At 36.8% G+C, this 22,477-nt stretch overlaps 1 protein-coding gene across 2 annotated transcripts; it reads right to left on the reverse strand.

Annotated features, from left to right (window-relative positions):
- On the reverse strand, positions 2,866-6,779 carry LOC109226744 (cytokinin riboside 5'-monophosphate phosphoribohydrolase LOG1-like). 2 transcript variants are annotated; one of them, XM_019391591.1, is made up of 7 exons: positions 6,404-6,779; positions 5,968-6,065; positions 5,779-5,809; positions 4,531-4,630; positions 3,554-3,624; positions 3,305-3,448; positions 2,866-3,140 (listed from the first exon to the last, which is right to left on the reverse strand). In XM_019391591.1, exons 1-7 carry the CDS (start codon positions 6,527-6,529, stop codon positions 3,045-3,047), a joined length of 666 nt encoding a protein of 221 aa, XP_019247136.1. In that variant the 5' UTR covers positions 6,530-6,779; the 3' UTR covers positions 2,866-3,044. The 2 variants fall into 2 exon arrangements, with proteins under 2 accessions (XP_019247136.1, XP_019247135.1); XM_019391590.1 differs by having other exon boundaries at positions 4,531-4,663.

The raw sequence follows: 22,477 nt of genomic DNA on the forward strand, positions 1-22,477 counted from the left end.
GGATCATCGTACTCCACCTCCACTCCTCGAGCATTTTCTTCATCCTAAAAATAACATTAAATAACTCAGTGAGTCATTCCAAGCTCGCCCTGCCCGCGCTCTTCCAAATTTCCACCGAAATTTTATTTGCCCGATCGCTTTACCCCTGCTCATCTTAAAAAGGAAAGTAAGACACATAAATAAAGTATCCACAAAATTCATCACAATTACGATATTTCACCACTAGTCAATCTACCACAGTTCGCCCTGTTCATTAGTATTAGAGATTTAATCATGATTAAATATTTTATACTAGTTGTAAACTAGTCGTAACTCGCAGTTTTTATCACACTTTTAATTTATCACACTTTTAAATTGACTGCACTTTACACGTAGGCAGAATTCCAACACTATTCCTATGATGCGCAAATACCGAATCCAGAACCGAAATGTTGTCTTTTTGGACTCAAAAAATATAAATAGGTGGGAAAAAACTTAGTGACCAAAATATGTAAAACGCAATTATGAACCACGTTTTACCGTAACTTCCGTTTGGGACGTTAAGGTAAAACGTGGTTTAATACTGTATTTTACATATAACGCCTTTTAATACCGCGGTTTACCTGGAAGCTAATAAGACGTTTACTTAAAACGCGGTTCAAAAGGACGTTTTACATAAAACGCCTTAATGAACGCGTTTTGCCTCTTCAAATACTGTCCTCTTCCCTTCCCCCACGCCAAAACAGAATCCCTTTTCCCCAGTTTTTAAAAAATTTCAGCGGTCCCCCCTCCATTAACGACCCAAAAAGCTCGTGTGGACCCCACCCGTCCCGTAAAAAGTAGATAGTTTTGGTCCCACATCCTAGCTAAGGCCTTCTCTCGTTGTGGTTGCTCGTTTCGGAGTCAAATTTTCAATTTTTCAACATTTCGAAAAACATAAATCGAGGTATTCCGATTTAATTTTTGTCGAAACTCGTATAAAAAATGCATATTAGTTCTTTTACATGTGTTGTATGTTGTTTTGTATTTTTTTTTTTTTTTTGCGATTTACTAGTATATTATTTTTATCCGGACTTAGATATTAGTGTGCTAAAAAATATGTAAAAATGGAAAAATCATTATTATTTGGTAAAAAAAATGTTAATAAGTTTTTTTACTGTTGTATATGTATTTTTCGTGAATGTTTTGTGATTAAATGTATTTGTTGTTTTTTATCTGGTTTATATTATTTATTTGCTTAAAGACTAGTAATATAGTGCCCTTTTAGGGTAGTAAAATGTTGTGCCTTTTAGCGTAGTAAAATGTAGTGCCTTTTAGCGTAGTAAAATGTAGTGCCTTTTAAGTAGTTTTCCTGTAGTTTAAGTATCTCTTATCCTAAAAAATACGTCAAAATAACTGATAGATCAAACACAAACTCTGTCCAATTATAGTCAACATATAATTGGTGCTACTAGGCCGCAAATATCAAGCCTGGAACCCATATATGAATATTTAGTAATCAAATATTATATAATTATAAAAATTAATTATTTAATTTACAAACAAACATATAAAATTATAAAACTACCATGTAAAATAATAAAACTAACACATAGAAGAATTCGGGATAAATTGGTGCTACTAGGCTGCAAATATCGAGCCTGAAACCATATGTGAATATTTAATTATAAAAATTAATTATTTAATTTACAAACTAACATATAAAATTATAATAAAACTAACACATACAAGAATTCAGAATATCTTGGTGCTACTGGGCCGCAAATATCGAGCCTGGAACACATATGTGAATATTTAATAATTAAATACTGTATAATTATAAAAATTAATAACAAATTTTGGGACCGTGCAGTGCACGGGCATCAACATCTAGTTAGAGGAGAAGAGAGATGAACTGTGAATCTAAAATAATACATGTGATNAAATTATAGGTTCGGTTAAAAAAATTACTCCCTCCGGTCCACAATAAGTGACCAATTTGCTTTTTTAATTTGATCCAAAATAAGTGTCCATTTATATTCAAGAAAGAATTCAATTTGTTTTACAAATTCACCCTTATATACATATCCCTAAAAAGTTTTCTTACTCCTCACATTAAATATTTAATTAAGAATTGTTTAGTCATACTAGGTATTTTTGTATAGAATTTTGTATTTTCTTAATGGGCGTGCCAAAAGAAAATTGGTCACTTATTGTGAACCGTATATATATATATATATATATATATATATATATATATATATATATATATAAGTTCCATCACTTGATCAAGGTGAAGAGTCTGTCCATTAATGGAGCATTTGGGTGTTAGATTGAGTACAAGTGGAGTAATACCTAAAGGGGCCTCGAGTCTTTCCACATGGTTTGCGCACTTCTCTGCTCTCTAAATTTTCACATTGCTCAACTTCCTAATCTAGGATTGATGGAAACCAAGCGTTTTACGTACTTTATCCCTTCATTTCTTTTAGTTTTCCTTTTTATAATTTTGAGGTTAGGTGATGCTTGTATACCCGCTTTTTATATTACTCCGTCCTTTTCATTTTATACGACTTAATTTTCTTTTAATCTGTTTTAAAAGGAATACCTTTCTGACTTTTGTATTTAGCAAATTTTTAATCCCAAAACTTTATTTTACCCCTAATGACATTCTCTCATAGGAATAACTACATGTCATATATTAAGACCAGATGATTCAAAAATCTTTTTCATATTCTTAATTATGTCCATTAAACTAAGACACCATAAAATAAAACGAAGAAATTAAATAATAGTTAGTGGTGAGATAAAAACAAATATAGACCATGTAATCATTATTAACCCTTGGTAACAATGTAGAATCAATTTGGAGAAAGTGAACAAGGGAAAGTTACTAGAGGATCTCAACTCAACTTCAACTGACGAGCCAATATATATATTCGACTGTTTATCAAAGCAGAAAAAAATAATAAGAAAAATACAACTGCAAGTAACTTAAATTCCTGATTTTCCTAAAGCTAGTCTTCTGTGATGACAGGGAGCCATCACCCATTTGCTTCTTCTATAGGAGGAACATATAACCAGTTGAACTACCTTGATGATATGTGGGATTCGGAGGAATAGTCCAACTCCTCATTTTCCCAATTAAGTTTTGAGGTAACAATTTCTTGTCTGGGAAAGTACCCCTGAAAAAAATGAGAATATACACGTATTTGAGAGAGAGAGAGAGAGAATTAAACCAGGGTTAAAGTTCTTGTAAATATATAGCCTTAACGCTCGCGTTCTAAGAAGAACTTTTATAATAACTGTACCTGCCACCAGATCTATTATAAGCCTTGATCAGTTTTACCTCGAGTTTATTTAGAAGTTCGGTGGCATTAGGAGCTGATACAAAAATTTGAGGGGCGTTGGAGCAGATGAATTCTTCCTCCACTGCTTTGTCAATAAATTTCAAGAGGGAGTCGTAGTAACCATCCACATTCAGTAATCCCACCTGCATGCATTATTATTATTAGTATTCCATTCAAATTAAAGGGCATATTTAATTAATTATAATTATAAAAGTTTTTATCTAGTTGATTAGTGAACTCCCATTTACCGGTTTATCATGGATTCCAAGATAAGCCCAAGCAATGACTTCAAGCAGCTCTTCTAGCGTTCCATAGCCACCTGTAATTACCCCATGCACGTACCATTTTTTAACTTGCAAAAAAAAAAGGCTTATTATTAAACTACGTGTTTTCCAAATTTTCCTTGAATTTTCTTTGAAACAATTCAAGAAAATGTAGTCAGAGTTCAGTTTATTTCATGTTTTGGCATCGACCAAAAGTAGTTAGACACTGCATTCTTTTTTCGTTGGTTAGTTACAGTGATTAATTTAAGCGTGCTGCATTATTCAGAATTACTCCTTTTCTTCTTCCTACTTAACTATACAGTGTACGTAAATCTTCTCCGATTTAACTTATAAATATACAGTACCGTCTGTAAATAATTTTTATAGTATTAATTAGTGCATCTTAACTGGTTATATAGCAATATAATTATTTAGTTGATCTTTTATGCTACCAAATTAAAGATTACAATAAGCAGTTGTTTATTGCTGTATATCTTATTTTTCATCTTAAGAACCTGATTCCATAGGAAACTACTCCCTCCGTTCCAGTTTACGTGAACCTGTTTCCTTTTTGGTCTGTTCCAAAAAGAATGACCCCTTTCTAAATTTGGTAACAATTTAGCTTAAACTTACAATTCTACCCTTAATGAGAAGCTTTTATAACCACACAAATACTCTGGGCCCTTTTTTGACTTGTTTAGGACCACAAATTTCAAAAATCTTCATTTTTTCTTAAACTACGTACCCAGTCAAACAGGTTCACATAAATTGGAACCGAGGGAGTACTAATTTACTTTCATCTGGACGTATGTACAGTACAATTTCCTAGCTAATACTACACGGGTCACTAATATATGAAGAATATATATCATGGCAGAAGTCAAAGAAAGAAAGGAAATAATTATAGTTGGTAATATCAAGAAAATTAAACAGGCAATCTAGGAAGGAGAATAGTGACGAACCAGGTAAAGCAATAAAAGCATCAGAATGTTTGGCCATTTCAGCTTTCCTCTGGTGCATATCTGCAACTTCCTTCACCTCTCCTACTGTTTCACCAGTTATCTGTGCATGCATATAATGCAGTGCACCACTACACTATTATTATTTTATTATTATTATTGTTTACAGTACAGTAAATTAACCTTTATAAGTCAATGCAAAAATACCCACACAACAAGTCAATCCAAAACACAACTACTGACACTTAAACTTTTAGCCCCACACAAGTGGATAGCATTAAGACGCACAGACACACTGATACAAAGTTGATTATCTCCAGAAACGATTGGTGGGGGTTCTTCCTTGGGTGCAGAGGTGGGGGGCAAGGGCATAATAATCATAATAATTTGCAACAACATAAAAACAAGAATGGAAAAAGGAGGAGGCAAAAGAACAAAAGGAAGTTGACGAGGCGTAAAATACATATATCTCCTGTCTCATCTTGTTGAACTGATGTTAGAACAAGGCTAATTAATTAATCACAAGGTTCAACAAAGCTCATTGCTTTCTGTTCGAACTATGCATATACAAAAAGAATTAAGATAATGTACACACACGTAAATACTCATTTTTATCCTAATTACATACTGACTCTTGATCATGGATTCGTTGATCTGCAAGCTAGAATGGGTCGTAAACTGTTTTTATTATTATTAGAATGTGTAAATTTGAATCTCTATTTGTTTAGAGGACTTAAAAATGGACAGCTTAAGAAAGAGTTTCCCTTTTCTTTTTTATGTCTAAAGTAGCAAGGAGGACCAATGTCAGGGGGACCAGAAGAAGAAAAGGGAAGGAAGGGGTCAATTAGGGGGGATAAAGAAAGTGATAGCTATCCAACAAGAAAATTCTGAAAAGAATAATTTTAAACCGAACCTACAAACTAAACAAAAATTCCATCTTCCTGTTTCTCGATCAAATATAACAAGAATGAGGTAGAAAATACAGCAAATGAGGCTACCACAAGATGAACTAGCTAACTGAAATTGGAAAGAAGAAAGGACCAAAAACAAGTAGTAGTAGTAGTAGTAGTAGATATCTTAGTTGATGAAGTATGACATATGAATATATCAAACTAATTTTTCTACCATTATTTTTAATTTATATGTTCGTTCACTTCACTAATATAATCTAATACTATATAAGTTAAAGCACTATCTTAAACTCAAAATTATGGGACGGATTGAGTACTAGTGATGTGAGAAGAAGCATACCTCTCTCGGCATTAATGTCTTGGGAATCACTCTGGAGCAAGTGTATGTAAAAATTAGTTAAATCTTAGCCAATAATGTTTAATATGGTGATCAATCTAATTAATACAAAGATTAATGGCAAGGTGTCTATATTTCATGTTGAGGAGAAAAAAGGGAAAAGGTATAGAAGAAAACAAGTACAGAACTAACCCAAGAACATGACGACCACCGTTGTAAACAGCTTGAGAGACCAAACCCATCAAACCAATACTACCTCCTCCATAAACCAGGTCTATATTTCTTGATACCTTGTTTTATACAAGAAAAAAGAATTAACTTCAAAATACTGAAAAACATGTTGACATCATTTATACTATATTGAACAGGAACGAGCTTAATTAGAGCTACATAGACGAATGATTCATACAGCCGACACAACTTGCTTGGGATTGAGGCGTAGTTTAGAGTACGTGCATAAGCTGGCTTGCATGCATCATCGTACGTCAATTTGGGTATGAAAGAGATAGAAAGACAAGAAAGCTTTTGCTTCTAACAGTATAAGGTAACAACAATTAATAAACGTTGAATTTAGAAAGTGATGAAAACAGAGAAAAAGCAGAGTAATATATAGGAGTATTTTCCTTACTAGTTCTCTTCCAAGCTCTACGGCAGCCTCCTTATAGATATTCTTTTTTCCAGGGCTACTCCCACAGAACACACAAATCTTCTTGAATTTCGACTGCTTCATTTCCTTATTTCCATCTTCCTCCATCTCCAGTTTCTCTTCCTATGTGGGTGTGGGTATCTTTACTGCTTGCTTATATAAATAATGGAACAAGTTACACTGCTAACCTATATACAACCCGATCCGGTCATTCAAAAGATATCTCAAATACCCCTTTAGTAAAAAGTATGATCTGTAATTTTGAAAATAAAGCAGATTATTTACTACCACAAATAAAAATAATCTGATAGTGTAAAAGTTATCACCCAAAGTTTCTTTAATTTCCCTGCATTTTGGGGGAGGGGGGCACAAATGCAAATATCCATGCACCTAGACAATAACTTCCATGCCCCTTGGACAAGTAGCAGTGAAGAATTATTGAAAATTCGTGCATATGACAAATAGCCACGTGCATCCACAAATCTGTATTCCGTAACAGTATGGCAAAACCAAGCCTAGCACGCCTAAAGGCACAGCCACTCATATTGCTCAAGTATCTACCTCTACAAAGTTGCAGTCAATATATTTTTTGGATGATCTTTTATCAACTATGTCTTTGTGAGATTGTTTCCCTTATCTGTCTCAAATTTGCGTGAAGGAGATAGTTAACAGTAGGTTGACTGTACGTAGTAAAATATGTTTATATTTAATGATAGCAAAAGAAAGTGACGCGTGGAGTCGAATACAGAAGACAGTCGGGCTCAGAGGCAATGATCTCGTTCGCCATCGGAGAAATGATAGACACAAAATAAATGCATGTCATCCGGTAGCATTTAATGAAGAATATTCTATAGCATTAAGTGCATGGTTCGTTACAGAAAATATGGCATTCATTGTCCACCGTTACACAATCTTCAATGGCCCTCATAACTGCCATTTAAGAGGGCTTGATCCTAGGACCTTGTTCCCTAGGTGTAACTATAAATGAGGGAGACTCCCTTTTCTCTTGTGTACGGAGCAGAAGCCCTGATCCCGGTGGAAGTAGGGGAGCCTACCCTGAGATAATTCCAGGCAAACAAAGAAACAAACAATGAAGCGATGTTGATCAATTTGGAGTCGCTCGATGAACGCAGGGACTTGGCGCATATCCGGATAGCAGCCCAAAAGCAAAGAATAGAAAGATACTACAATCGAAGAGCCAACCTCCGTTATTCCAAACTTGGAGACTTGGTTTTAAGTAAAGTAACTCAGCACACCCGGGAGCTCAATGCGGGGAAGCTGGGTCCAACAGGGGAAGGCCCCTACCGGGTTTCAGCTGTCACCAGGAAAGGATCATACGAGCTAGAAAATCAACAGGAGAGAAAGGTTAATCAACTTCCCTATATGAAAGGTAAAAACAAGATGAGTCCAACTTAACATGATTTTTAGCCTTCCACCCATATTTAAGGTCCAGTTCTTTCCACGTACGGGTCTCGGGTGTAGTGACGTCCAAAATCTTCTGGACCCACTGGTCCAAGCCTTCGACCCTCGGTGGAACATACCGAGTTGCCGAAACAAGTGAAATAAGAGGAACCAGTAACAGCATAGGGTGATCTTTAACTAAAAGAAGAGGCAAATGATGAACTTACGAGTACGGTTCCACAATTCTAGAAAGGATGGAGTCGTGGTCGGAATGATGTCCCTAGTAGAAACTGCAATAAACCGTTCCATCCACCCACGGTCGTTGTCATAATCCATGTTGGCTAGTAGGGCATAGTGACCACGTTTGCTGAAATTTATCATTCCCCCACGAAAGATCTTGGGGGAATAAATATTCATTAATCGAGCTAGGGTAGCTCTTCTCCTGTCTCCTGGAACAGACGCCGAAGACAAGTGACTGTCCTCCACACATAAGGACTTACATGTGCCAGGCATACCTAGTAGCAGATGTAGAACTCCACAATAACGGAATCAAGTTCCCTGCTCAAAGAGAGTGGCCCCAAAGTGAAGGGATACGTATAAAAATATGTGAAACCCTTCTTGGGTAGGGTTATCTGCTCCACCAGGTCGGGAGCGTAATATCTAAATCTTGGCAGTGACAGTCTTCCTTCATAACAGGAATACTGGAAGGGCGGATGGAAGAAGGATATACGCCAACGACCCACGTACGAGAGTTAGCGAAAGGATACTTTTTTTCGAAGTCTTTAGTTGTGACAAGACTTCCTGGGATGATGATGCTCACAGTAGAAGGAGCAGTATCATTAGCTTTACCTTTGTTCTTTCAGGAACTAGGATTTTTGGAAGATGAAGCCATTTTTATCAGAAAAGAGGAACAGGTTTTCTCAAAAGAAGAAGGTTAGATCAAGTACGAGTTGAGTAAAGGGAGTTTGAGAAATTTTGGGGAATTATGAAGTGTAAATGAAGAAGTTTGATGCGTATAAGTAAAAGAATAGGCGGCTAAAATTGTGGCCACAATTACCTCGATAACCGGCAAAAGTGATGCTAAATCATTGGATGACGCGTGTTCGGGGCATTAAATGCGGAGAGACGTGCGTCTAATCAACCGTCAAAAACTTTTTGGAAGGGGGTCAGAGAATTTCTTGCCAAAAAAGGTATCTCTACCAGCTTTCCGGTGACACAGAGTTATGCCACCGGAACGCAGGGGCTATATGTACATGGTAAAATATGTTCATATTTAATGATCGCAAACGAAAGTGACACGTGGAGCCGAAGTGTTACACCCCATGTTTTCGTACGTAAAAATGCGTTGTAAGTAAACTAATGTAAGACCAAAAATGAGATCATCTTTGGAAGTATATAAAGTAAGTTATCATGTTACCTCGGATGTTACATGTATTAAAGATCATTAACAACAAGTACAAAGAGGGTTGGAAGGTTTAGAAGCTAAGGAATTGAAGAAAATAATGTTTCGTCGAAAGTTGACAAGTTCAGAATGTTATAACATGTACTTTTTGGAGTGAGACTAGGGTGCTTAACATGATAAGGAGGTTATGTTATAAGTTATGTTAGTCGTATGATAATCGTGTATTATGTTTTGAAGTGAAGCGAGTTGTGGAACAAAAGTCGATGAAACTCATCACATGTTACGTCATAGGTTTTACTGAAATTCTGGTCAAATGTAACTGCGATTTTTTCCCATATACTTTAATTTACGGTTTGTTCCACCCATAAAATTGAAGATCTATGAGTATATTTTCTAACGCTTTAAACCATTTGTCAATACAACATCAGAGTAGAAAGATATATGCGTTTTCGCGAGACTGCGCAGACTGCTAGGTGACAAGTAGGTGTGTCACCTACTTGCTTAAAGAGAGTCCAAAAATGGGCCAGTTCGGGTTGTCCAAAGAGACCTTTTTAAGGCCTATTTCGTTCATATAATACACTGATAAGAGGGCACAATAACCAGACCTAAACCCCTGCAAACATCCTCCCAAAAATTGAACACAAACCTTAATTTAATTTCTCTCCTTTTCAAGTTCTAGTTGGAGGAAAAACCTTGAGTTTGAATTACCAAGATAGGAGCTGAGTTATTCAACAAATAAGTTAAGTTTACTGCTCTCTTTCATCTATTTTTTCTGCTGGATATGTGTGTAAAGTCGTTCTATAATTGTAAGAACTCAAGAGACGATGATCGGAAGCCGTGAGTTCAAGATATTCACTTGTAGCGGACTATTTTGTGGACTGTTTTGTGTTGTTGTTGGATTGCGTATTTTACTACTGTTTTATGGAGTTTTGGAGGTGGAAAGGTGTGGAGAAACACCACATAAATGTAGGGTGGTGGGCTGGTCATTCGTCTTAATATTGTCATGATGTCTAAATGAACAAACATTGTAACAACTTATAGGCATGGCATCTAAATAAACAAGTATTGTAACAACCAATAGGCATGGTTTCTAAATAAACAAATATTGTAACAACCTATACGCATGGTATCTACCCTTTCCCAGCAGGAGATGTATAAGAATCCCTCCCTTTTACTAATTTTCCCAATATCTGTTTACAAGAAATTATTATTACAGACCAACATTAGTAAAGAACTACATAAATGAAATTGCTACAACTATAGGGAGCCTGAAAATAGGACCAAAGGATAAACCTGGCAGACCCAGGCCTTCAACCAGTCAAAAAATGCCATAACCTCATAGTGCACCCAATAGTGTCCTGGTGTGTCAAAGTTTCCGAGGGCCTCAGGGACCCCAGGCAATGCTCACACTAGGGAAACTTTCAAATAACCCTTTGTGAGCAAGTTTGGGAAGCCAACTCCAGTGTGTCAAAGTTCAGAGGAGACTCATAGACTCTTAAGCAGTGCTTACACTAGAGGCGAAAGACTTTAGGTGTTTTAAGAATAAGAGTGGGAGATAGTGCTTGAAAGAATGGAAAACAGTTTTAAGAAACAGTTCAGAAGTAACACAATCCAGAAGTAAACCTAGTTTAACAGGGGAAAACATTTAAGAGTGAAAATAGTTTAAAAGTGAAGGCAATGTTAAAAGTGTGAAACAGTTTAGAGGTAAGGACACATCAGGAGTGAAAAATAGTTTTGGAAGCATTCTGAACAAAGGTTCAGCAAACCAAAAGCAAACAGGACATAGTCATAAAACATCAAAGCAAAGACTCACATTCATCTCAGTTTATTAAATGTTACTAGATGAGCACATAGTTACATGCAAAGGGACAGCAGGGCTTAGGGGCAACTGTTGGTCAGAGGTGCACATAGGATAGACGGGACATGCTAGTGAAAAGAAATAAGCATGAGTCTGGCTCATGTGGAAACACATAAGTATAGCTAGAGCAGGCATAAACAGATTGAGAGCAGGACACATAGGTTCAATCAAATAGAAGTAGGTATGCTATTGCAGTAAACATATAAGTAGACATACTATTGCAACAAACACATCAGTTTGATTAAGCAGAAAGAAAGCATGTTAATTATAAGGGAACATATTGAATAGCAGGAAGCATATAGGTTAAGTCGAATAACAGGAAGCATGTAATCTAATTGAATGGCAGTACACATGTTGAGTAAGAACAATATGAAACACACAGGTTTAATTAAAGATAGGCAGGCTGATATAGAGATCCTATTGGTTTAATAACGGGAAATTGAACATGCTGATAACAGGGCACATAGTTGAATTAAAATAGCAGTAGACATGCTAAGCAGGAAAACATACAGGTTCAGAAGAAGGCATACTGATTGTAGAGAAACACCTAGGTTTAACTGAATGGAAATAGAGAGAGCATACCAGTTTAAAGGAATAGAAGCAAAAAGTAAAGTAGGCAGGATTCAACAGTATAGTCTTGGCTTTCAGCCGACTAGACAAGCAATGAACACAAGTAGCAGAGAGAGATGAAAGCAGAGTTTGTGTGCGAGTGTGTTTGTGAACTATTGTTCGTGTTCAGAAGAATCGGAATGAGAGTATATATAGCACTTAGTGAGGTAAAAACAAATAAGGTAAAGAGTGAATCATAGTTCATAAAATAAGGGTAATCAAATCAATTAGCCAATTAGCGAGTCAACTCATATAGGAGACTCCGGAGGAGACCCCTTAGATTGAGGAGAGTCAATTAACGGTACAAAACTAGGGCTCAAATAGGGCAAGCAATCATTCCCATACCATATAGAAATCAATCGAATCCCTAAGTCAGACTGATAGATCAAATAAGGCAATATTACCAATTAAAGTCCCAAATAAGAAAATAGGTAAAAATCACATAGAGGTGTTGATCTTAATCAGGAAAATATGATTCAAATCCCAAATAGAAATCAATCGGTATATGGGATTGACAGAAATAAATAAATAAAGGGAAAAATCACTGAAATCACTAGTACCAGAGACAGAAAGACCTAGGGTTTAAGCATATACACAAAAATCAATCAAACCAGTAAAGGATAGTCAAATTCAACACTTAGAAGTTTGAAAATTATTTGAAGAGAACTTAGGACGAACCCTAATTCTTAGAAATCACTGAAACCAAATAATGATAAGAGAAATAGAAAGCTTTTCGTAGAAAAATAACAAATAATACTCGGAATGTTTTTTCGGGTCGTTTGACACTAGTACAGTGGTCGTTTTGTGTATGAAGAGATTGGGGTGTGTTGGGCTGTTTTTGTAGTATTTTATGGTGTATATAAGGTTGGAAGATAATGTATGTATGTTGTTATTGTTATTTTCTTGTGTTGTTGGTATTATCTTGAATTTGGAGGAAGTAAGGATTATAGGGGAGATGATGCCCGTTTTAATACAAAATAAGCTTGTTGTTCGTTGTGCGATTGTCACGACCCCAAATCCACTAAGGGTCGTGGTGGTGCCGAACATCGCTGTCATGCAAGCCAATCAAACTACTTAATCAAATTCTCATTTAAATATTTCCGAAAACACTTCTTTTATACATTTAAAACAATACATAGTAAGTTCCTCCGAATAAATAATGAAACATTTAACAACCTTTAAAATTTATGAATAAACCCAAATACATCCCAGAACCCGGTGTCACAAGTACATGAGCAATTTCTAAGAAATAATATAATACAACATCCGTCCGGAGTACAGTGGACAGAAAGTAAACACAATATACTAGAAGGGACTATACTAGCTGCGGGCAGCCTCGAATAATGCAACTCACCTAGTCCTCGAATCATCCGTGCTGCTGCGCCCAGTAGGCCACTAGAGTTACATATACCTGTGCAACAAAAATGCACAGAAGTGTAGTATGAGTACGAAAACAACGTGTACTCAATGAGTATCCCGTCTAATCTCGAAGAAGTAGAGACGAGATGGTCGACTTCGACACTTACAATGATGTCAATAATTCATTAAATCGTGGACTATTATAAATATGATTTTTAATCCAATAGGAGGAAACAAGTAAACAACTATTTCTTTTATAGGGAGTTTTCCCAAAATTCCTTTTCATTATTTATCCAAATATTCTCAAGCCATGAAGAGGCAATATAAACTTCAATAAGTTCGAGGCAGCAATACAAGCATGTGCAAATAACACCATGGTACGTACGGCCCGCTCCGACAGAAAATAAACTGTGTACTGCCGAGGGTCGAACGGCGCGAACCATAGATGCATCTATTACCCCGCTCGCGAACTATCCATGCGACGCGGTCAACATAAAATAAACAATCACCCTGCTCGCGAATCATACATGCGACGCGGGTACACATGGAAATACATGCTCAGATAGCCAATTAAGAATTTATCGGGGGATATTTATTCAAATAAAAGCCACTTTCTCTTTTAACAATTAAAGAAAGGAAGTTTAATCCCTTTTGAAATTTATTTATTAATTCGATGTGGTTTAAGCAATTCGAGTTGTCAATAAGTCTGCAATTAATCCAAGTATAGCATGCTTCTGGGTCCTAGACTACCCGGACAATAGCATAATAGTAGCTACACACGGACTCTCGTCACCTCGTGCGTACGTAGCCCCCACAATTAGGAGTACATAACTAATTAATTAAACTATGGGGACAATTCCCTCTTACAAGGTTAGAAAGGAGACTCACCTCGCTCCGAAGATCCATAACCGGCATTCCACGCCCTTCCGAAGACTCGAATCGATGCACAACGCTCCAAAACTACCAATAATTATGTAAACCCATTAATATATGCTAAGGTACTCATTATAATCCAATTTATAACAATTCCTAACCCCGATCAAAAAGTTGACAAAAACGCCCTCGGGCCCACGTGCCCGGAATCCGAAATTTTTCGAAGATAAAGTTTACCCATAGCCTCACGAACTCAAATATATGATTTTCTCTAAATTCCATACCCAAAATCATGGTCAAAATTCAAGAATACTAGTTTTCTAGGTTTTTCCTCATACCCCAAGTTTTTATACAATTTCCATGTCTAAATCCATATATAAACCTTGCATTTAACTCAAAACTAGCATAAATCACTTACCTCATGATGAATGACGGAACCCCCTCTTCAAAAGCTCCAAGAATCGCCCAAGCCAAGAGAAAAATGGGTGAAATGAACTCAAACCCCGATTTTTAAACATTCTGCCCAGCCCAGGTCCGCCCTTCTTCGCGTTCGCGACCTTCCGCTCACGTTCGCGACCTTCCGCTCGCGTTCGCGAAGGCCAATCACCCAGCCCTCTGCGTTCGCGTACAAGGCCTCGCGTTCGCGTAGGCCAAAGACCCTAGGACCATCTTTTTTTCCTTCTACGCGTTCGCGATCTCCTCATCACGTTCGCATAGCAGCTCAGCCCACCCCTTCGCGTTCGCGACTCCCTCTTCGCGTTCGCGAAGGCCAAAACCAGCAACCTCCCACTTTCCTCTTCGCGTTCGCGAGACTCCCTCCTCGTTCGCGAAGAAGGAAACCAGAAACAGTAATCTGCAGCAGCCACACAACCCGAAATGATCCGAAACTACCCCGAAACACACCCGAGGCCGGGACCCCAACCAATCATGCCAACCAGTCCCAAAACACATTACGGACTTGCTCGAGGCCTCAAATCACATCAAACAACGGTAAAATCATGAATCAACCCCTAATCCAAGCTTTATAAACTTTAGAACATCCAACTTCTACTTTCGATGCTTAAACCTATCAAATCACGTCTGATTGACCTCAAATTTTGCACACAAGTCATATATGACATTACGGACCTACTCCAACTTTCGGAATCGGATTCCGACCCCGATATCAAAAAGTGCACTTCCGGTCAAACTTCTCAAAAACCTTCAAATTTCTATCTTTAGCCAAATGGCTCCAAAATGACCTACGGACCTCCGAATTCACTTCCGATCGCGCTCCCAAATCCAGAATCACCATACGGAGCTGCTCCCAGACTCGGAATCCCAAACGAACATCGATATCACTGAAATGCACTTCAACCCAAACTTATNCGAAATCATCATACGAACCTGCTGAAACCTTCAGATCCTGATTCCGAGGTCGTTTACTCGAAAATCCAATCCCAGTTAATTCTTTCAACTTTAAGCTTCCGAAATGAGCATTCTCTTCCCAAATCAACTCCGAACTTCCCGAAATTCAATTCCAACCACGCGTACAAGTCATAACACCTGAAATGAAGCTGCTCATGGCCTCAGACTGCTGAACGACGCGCTAGGGCTCAAAACGACCGGTCGGGTCGTTACAGCGATAGTTGTACCTTTCGTAACTTTGTGATAGTATTATTATCGTTGTTGTAGATTAAGGTGCTAAGAGAAGTTCAACTTGATGATTGGAAAGATTGTGATAAGGTATGTTAAGGCTAAACCTTTTCTTCATTTTGGCATGATCCTGTAACTACATGCGTTTGATAATGAGGCATAAACTGAACTTTTATTCTTGAATTTATGTACATTATCCTAGTCTCATAAGCTACAGTATTCTCCCTTATCGGGACTTCATATTCAGCTTAGTTTTGTCTTCTTTCAGCCAAGAGAGCATATATATATATATATATATATATAGTATTACAGTATTTTCACCACCATCGAGCTATAATCGATGGGCAGGCCCCTATTTGGCAATGTTAGATAAGATGGTAAATCATATACCGAGCCTACTGTGGCCGAGTGCCTATGAGCGAGCCCAGAATGACCGAGATACAGAGCCTAGTATGGCCGAGCGCCTATGAGCGAGCCTAATATGGCAGAGTAGTTACACATACCGAGCCTTATAGGGCGGGACAACTATTTTACTTGCTATATTGAGAGAGATGAGTTAGTATCAGCAGGTAAGCATATTTTCAAATTATAATTGACTCTCATGTACTTTCGGTTAATATATTATCAGTTCAGTTTCAACTTTCAGTTATTATGTTGCCTTACATAATCGGTACATTATTTCATGCTGACGTCCCGTTTGCTGGGACGCTGCATTTCATGCCTGCAGGTCCTGATAGACAACTGGATAGACCTTCCTAGTAGACAAAGTCAAACATCAACTTGGTTGGTAAGCTCCACTTCCTCGGAGTTACCAGGTCTATACCTTGGAGTCCATTTTAAATATACAGATTTGATGGGTAGGTCGAGGCCCTGTCCCGACCATGATACAGTTCGGTTATCCGTAGAGGCTTGTAGACGAGTCCTGTACATTTTTTATATCAGCATTGTGGCTTTACCAGCCCTATATAGATGTTTAGTTTGGTATTGCTGGTTGTAGACGTTATTTTCAGATGATTCAGAATATGGTCTCATCGGCCTAAGTTGAGGGTTACCCCTCCAGAGTTCACAGTTACAGAGTAGTACGCTCGGGCCAAGTATGGCACCGGGTGCCGGCCACGCCTCTTCAGGTTTGGGGCGTGACACGAAGACAGAAGATAGTCGGGCCGGGAGGCAATGATCTCGTTTGCCATCGGAGAAATGATAAAGACAAAATAAATGTCTGCCACCCGTAGCATTCAATGAATAATATTCTATAGCATTAAGTGCATGGTCCGTTACAGAAAATATGGCATTCATTGCCCACCGTTACACAATCTTTAATGGCCCTCATTGTCATCTAAGAGGGGCTTAATCCTAGGACCTTGTTCCCTAGATGTAACTATAAATAATGAGCTCTACCATCATTGTAAGGGGACGAATGAATTTTCTAACAAGCATACATTATATTCTATCAAAAGCTCATAACATTTTACTTTCTTGCTTATTTATATTGTTCTTACTGCCTCCGGCAGCTCTGCGCTCGGGATTAAGATATCTGCCGTTTTATTTCAATTTCAAGGTTAAGTCTTACATTTTTGTCTAATTCATCTATTATTTTTGGATCAAATCAGTTCAGTTGTTTATAAATCACATATAAATTCAATTGTACAGTTTTACGGGTAAACATTAACCACCACCATAAAATTAATTAACGACGCAGAATCTATATGTTGGGACGTGCTTACCTAAGAACGCGTCACAAGTCCATCACAACTTGTTTGAAATTTAAAAAGAGTTGCTGTTAATTTTTGACTTCTCCAAGCGTTGAATAACGAACTAGTAGAATATTTTATGCCTTGTTTGTGAACTAGAACGAAAAGTGAAATGCCCTATTGGAGGTTTATCATTTCAGCCAGTGTGAGCCGAAATTAGTGATCCGTACTAGTTGTGATTGGCGGGTCCAAAATAAATAATATGTTTTTAAATATGATTATTTTTAGAAAAATTCTTAGTCCATGAAATGTAAGGAATTGTCAATTTGTGGCTTTACATCTATTGGTTATCTAGTTTCTAAATGGATAAATATGATTCTTAATCATATTTAACGCATTTTTAAAAAATTTATTATTCAATTAATTTTTTAATAAATAATATAAATGGATAAATATTTTCTTTTAACTATTTTTCCATCATTACTGACGAGTGGTATCCGTACGTAAGGCTGCAGATTGCGTATTACTCCATGTGGGGACAGAAGTCAAGTAGGAGTCGCAACAGGACTTTGGGTTGGTGACAATTTTAGCATCATTAGCTGGATTGAAAGAATACCTAGGTGCGGATTGGATTTAAATCATATGGGTTTTGTCTATAAAGTTTTAGTATTGGACCCATTTTACTTTTAAAGTTATGGGTTCATATCTATTATTTTATAATTTTGATGAATTTATACACATAAATTATTAATTCGCATCAAAAGTTATGAGTTCAATTAAATCCGTTATTTTTTACGTCAAAATTATGAGTTCAATTAAAACCGTTGCTAACATACTGCATTCACCCTGAGTATATTATAAAGAGAAGTTGTGGGATGGTTGAGGTTACAGAACCCCTCATTGTTAATGGCAGACTTCGAGTTCGAATCCCGAGAATCAAAAGGTTTTACCTCGTTTATTGGCTTATACAGTGCAAATTCAAACTACTGGGGCCAATAATATCAAATAAGCAAACAAACAAAATGAGGAGAAGATATGGATTTAAAGAAGAGAAGAAAAAGGAGAACAGGACCAAAAGTAACTTCCCAATGAAAGGCATGGCAGGCACACCTCCATGCCCTATATATACATATACACTTTTTACCCTAACACACTATCAGGTCATTTAAAAATTAATTATAATTAAATATTCATAAGTAACCTAAATGTTGGAAATTATATCTTTTGGCCTAGTACACCCATAAAGGGTGTTAGCTTATTATAAGGTCATTAGTCAGTTCAACCTTAACCCTAGTATTGTCTATATAAAAATACCACTATGGGTGTTGGAAGATTTTATTTTTAAAAATCATCTAGAAAACGACTAGGATTAGATATATCTCTTACATGACTAAGGGATTTTTGGCTATGGCTAAAGGGAGTTCATCCACTTCGTGAGGATTTCAGACGACCGGTGACACAAACCGTAATTGCTCTAACTAGTATTTTCGGGTTAAATACTTCACTGAGAAACAAATTATGTTATCTTCCACAGCAGATTAAAATACTCATTTTTATATAATCTACACTATCCGTATACAAATAATCTTAATCCAACAATTAAAGTTTTTCAAAATCAATTCGACTAGTTATCATAATCATCCAATATACAACCTTCCTAAATTCTGAATAATACTTATCAAAATTGTGTTTTGAATATAACCATTTGGGTAGTATAAACTAACCGACCATTCACAATATAAGGCTCGTTAAAGGGAAACACACTCCAAATTATAATTTCTAGATTCTGAGTTTGTTACTAATCCTCTACACGACAGATGGACATTTTCCCTCTTCTTTCTTCTTAATACTCCCTGTGTTCACTCTTACTTGTTCAGTATTTTAAAAATAAATTTTCATTTTTAGCATATCAAGAGAAGACAATTTTTTTTTTCCTATTATACTCACAATATTAATTACTCATTTCAAATCTTCTTAAACCCATTAAAAATATGTATCAATTAATATGGGTATCGTGATAAATTATGCACTTCATTTATTATTTATTAAGGTATGTGTAAAGTCCATAGTGGACAAGTAAAAGTGAACGTAGGGAGGACTTCGTTGACTTTTCTCCAACTCAAATTCTGCTCGTATATATGATAGAGTTGGTGCTGGATTTTGGATGTATTTAATTAATATATATTAAATACTTAAAAGAGGGTGAATGGGAAATGGAGGAAAATGAAATTTTTGAGTAAAATTTTAAGTTCCCCCCTTGGCAAATGGGCATTGTCCCGTATTGGAAGAGGAAGAGGTTTTTTATGGGTATATAAACAATTGCTCTTCTTCTAGCTCTTAAAGAGTTGAGAAGAAGGCAAGCCTCGCGCCGTCGTCGTCGTCGCTCGCTCGCTCGGCTCGGCTCGGCTTCGGCTTCGGCTTCGGTCAAATGATTGATTGATTAACTTTTTGGACCAAATTTATTTGTTAATAGTAAAATATTAACAGAAATATTATTAAATATTTGTTTTAATAACAGAATATTAATATTAAATATTAATATTAAATCCAATCCTTTTTTCTGTTTTGGTAACAGAAAAGTAACTACCCTCTTCAATTTTCCCACTTTATTTTCCCTCTTTATTATTGAGTAAATGGCCATTTATGTAATGGCATTTATGCTGTGGGCATTTTGCATAAACAGCCATTCTGAAGAGTTGCACCTCTTCAGATTTCAGCCCAACTTTGGCTATAATACAACATTATTCTGCTCAGAATTTCACTATGATTTTCTGAGTTTTCTCTCTTTCTTCTGCATACTTTTAGCATCAAACAAAGTAAAAAGTAAGTGTGATTTGCTACCGAACTTTGTGTTCGCTGAAACACTGGGGTTTGAAGTACCACTACACCAGTGTGTAATTCGTTCTATCCTGGGAGGAAATAATCCATAACCTTGGGTACTAGGAGGGGATTAAATTCCTTAAGGAAACACTATGAATTCAGTGGGCTCGAATTGGTTTTATGTCATTTCTGTTTATGTTCATTTCTGTTTAGATTCATTTATATTTCCAGAATTATTTTACAAATACAGTCTACTAACAAGCTTAAGGAATTTAATATATTTTCTGTATTTGTACTCACTGTTTCTGGAAGAGTAAAACCTTTGTGGTTTCGTACTCTATTAAAATCTACGTGATTTTAACGTTTGTGTCATTCTTTTACAAAAATGACTAATGAGAATGAGAACCAAGCTGTTCCGATGGTGACTGTCAATGCCTCAACAAGCCGAACGACACCGGCAACATTGGCACCGGCGGAGAAATCCGGAAAATTTTTCGGGATTGATTTCAAGTGCTGGCAGCAAAAGATGTTCTTCTATTTGACTACTCTAAGTCTCCAGAAGTTCATCAAGGAAGATGTTCCTGTGCTGTCCGATGAAACTCCAGAAACTGAACGCTTTCTCGTGATTGCGGGTTGGAGGATGCTTTGTATAACGTCAACAGTGGCGTGGAAACGTCAAAGGAATTGTGGACCGCGCTTGAAAAGAAATACAAAACCGAAGATGTCGGGTTGAAAAAGTTTGTTGCTGCAAAGTTTTTGGACTACAAAATGGTAGATAGCAAGTCTGTTATTACCCAAGTCCAGGAATTGCAAGTGATTATTCACGATCTCCTTGCTGAAGGTATAAATCAAATTAATATTGATGTTGAAAGTAATAATCTTAGTATTTTTACTAATAGAAATTTCATTGAAGGTCTTGTCATCAATGAAGCATTTCAAGTAGCAGCAATGATTGAGAATTTGCCTCCTTTGTGGAAGGACTTCAAAAACTACTTGAAACACAAATGCAAGGAGATGTCCCTTGAAGATCTCATTGTTCGGTTGAGAATCGAAGAGGACAACAAAGCTGCTGAAAAGAGAGGCCGTGGAAACTCAACAATAATGGGAGAAAATATTGTTGAAGAGAACAAAAAGAGGAAGAAGGCTTCTGGACCAAAATACAACCCAAGCAAGAAGCGGTTCAGTGGAAACTGCTACAACTGTGGAAAAACCGGACACAAATCTACGGAGTGTCGTGCTCCGAAGAAAGATAAGAAGAAGGGTCAAGCAAACTTAGTTGAAAAGCATGATGATGTTGATGATTTATGTGCCATGCTTTCCGAATGCAACTTGGTAGGCAATCCTAAAGAGTGGCGGATTGATTCTGGAGCCACTCGCCATGTTTGTGCTGTTAGAGAAGCTTTTGCTTCTTATGCTCCTGTTGGACCCGATGAGACGATTTCTATGGGAAATGCTTCAAAGGCGAAGATTGAAGGATATGGGAAGATATTTCTCAAAATGACTTCCGAAAAAGTAGTGACTTTGAACAACGTCCTTCATGTTCCCGAGATTAGGAAGAATTTAGTCTCTACTGGACTTCTTGTTAAGAACGGTTTTAAATGTGTTTTTGTTTCCGATAAGGTTGTAATAAGTAAGAATGAAATGTTTGTCGGAAAAGGTTACCTCACTGAGGGCCTTTTCAAGCTGAATGTAATGGTTGTTGAAAATAATAATAGAATTTCAGCTTCGTCTTACTTCCTTGAGTCAAATGAATTATGGCATATACGTTTGGGTCATGTCAATTATAAAACCTTACGGAAAATGATTAATTTGGAAGTATTGCCCAAGTTTGAATATGACAAATCAAAATGTCAAGTATGTGTGGAATCTAAGTATGTTAAACATCCTTATAAGTCGGTTGAAAGGAATTCAAATCCTTTAGACTTAATTCATACAGATATTTGTGACATGAAGTCAATACCATCTCGCGGTGGAAAAAAGTATTTCATAACTTTTATTGACGATAGTACTCGATATTGCTATGTTTACTTACTTAATAGTAAAGATGAAGCAATAGACGCATTCAAGCAATCAAAAATGAAGTTGAAACGCAACTTAATAAGAAAATCAAAATGATAAGAAGTGATAGGGGTGGTGAATATGAATCTCCTTTTGAACAAATATGTTTAGAATATGGAATTATTCATCAAACAACGGCCCCTTACACGCCCCAATCCAATGGGATTGCAGAAAGAAAGAATCGTTCATTAAAGGAGATGATGAACACATTATTGATAAGTTCTGGTTTGCCACAGAACTTGTGGGGGGAAGCCGTTCTTACGGCTAGCCGAATACTAAATCGAGTACCCCATAGCAAAACACAATCCATTCCATATGAAAAATGGAAAGGAAGGAAGCCCAACTTGAAT

Source organism: Nicotiana attenuata, chromosome 6, assembly GCF_001879085.1.
Source record: "Nicotiana attenuata strain UT chromosome 6, NIATTr2, whole genome shotgun sequence".
In the NCBI taxonomy this organism is placed as follows: domain Eukaryota; kingdom Viridiplantae; phylum Streptophyta; class Magnoliopsida; order Solanales; family Solanaceae; genus Nicotiana; species Nicotiana attenuata.

Coding starts and splice junctions, on each gene's coding strand:
- LOC109226744 (XM_019391590.1), bottom strand. CDS start 6,529: ATGGAGGAAGATGGAAATAAGGAAATGAAGCAGTCGAAATTCAAGAAG. Junction 3,449..3,553: donor TTGGAATCCATGATAAACCG/GTAAATGGGAGT, acceptor TAATGCATGCAG/GTGGGATTACTGAATGTGGA. Junction 3,141..3,304: donor AACTTCTAAATAAACTCGAG/GTAAAACTGATC, acceptor CATTTTTTTCAG/GGGTACTTTCCCAGACAAGA.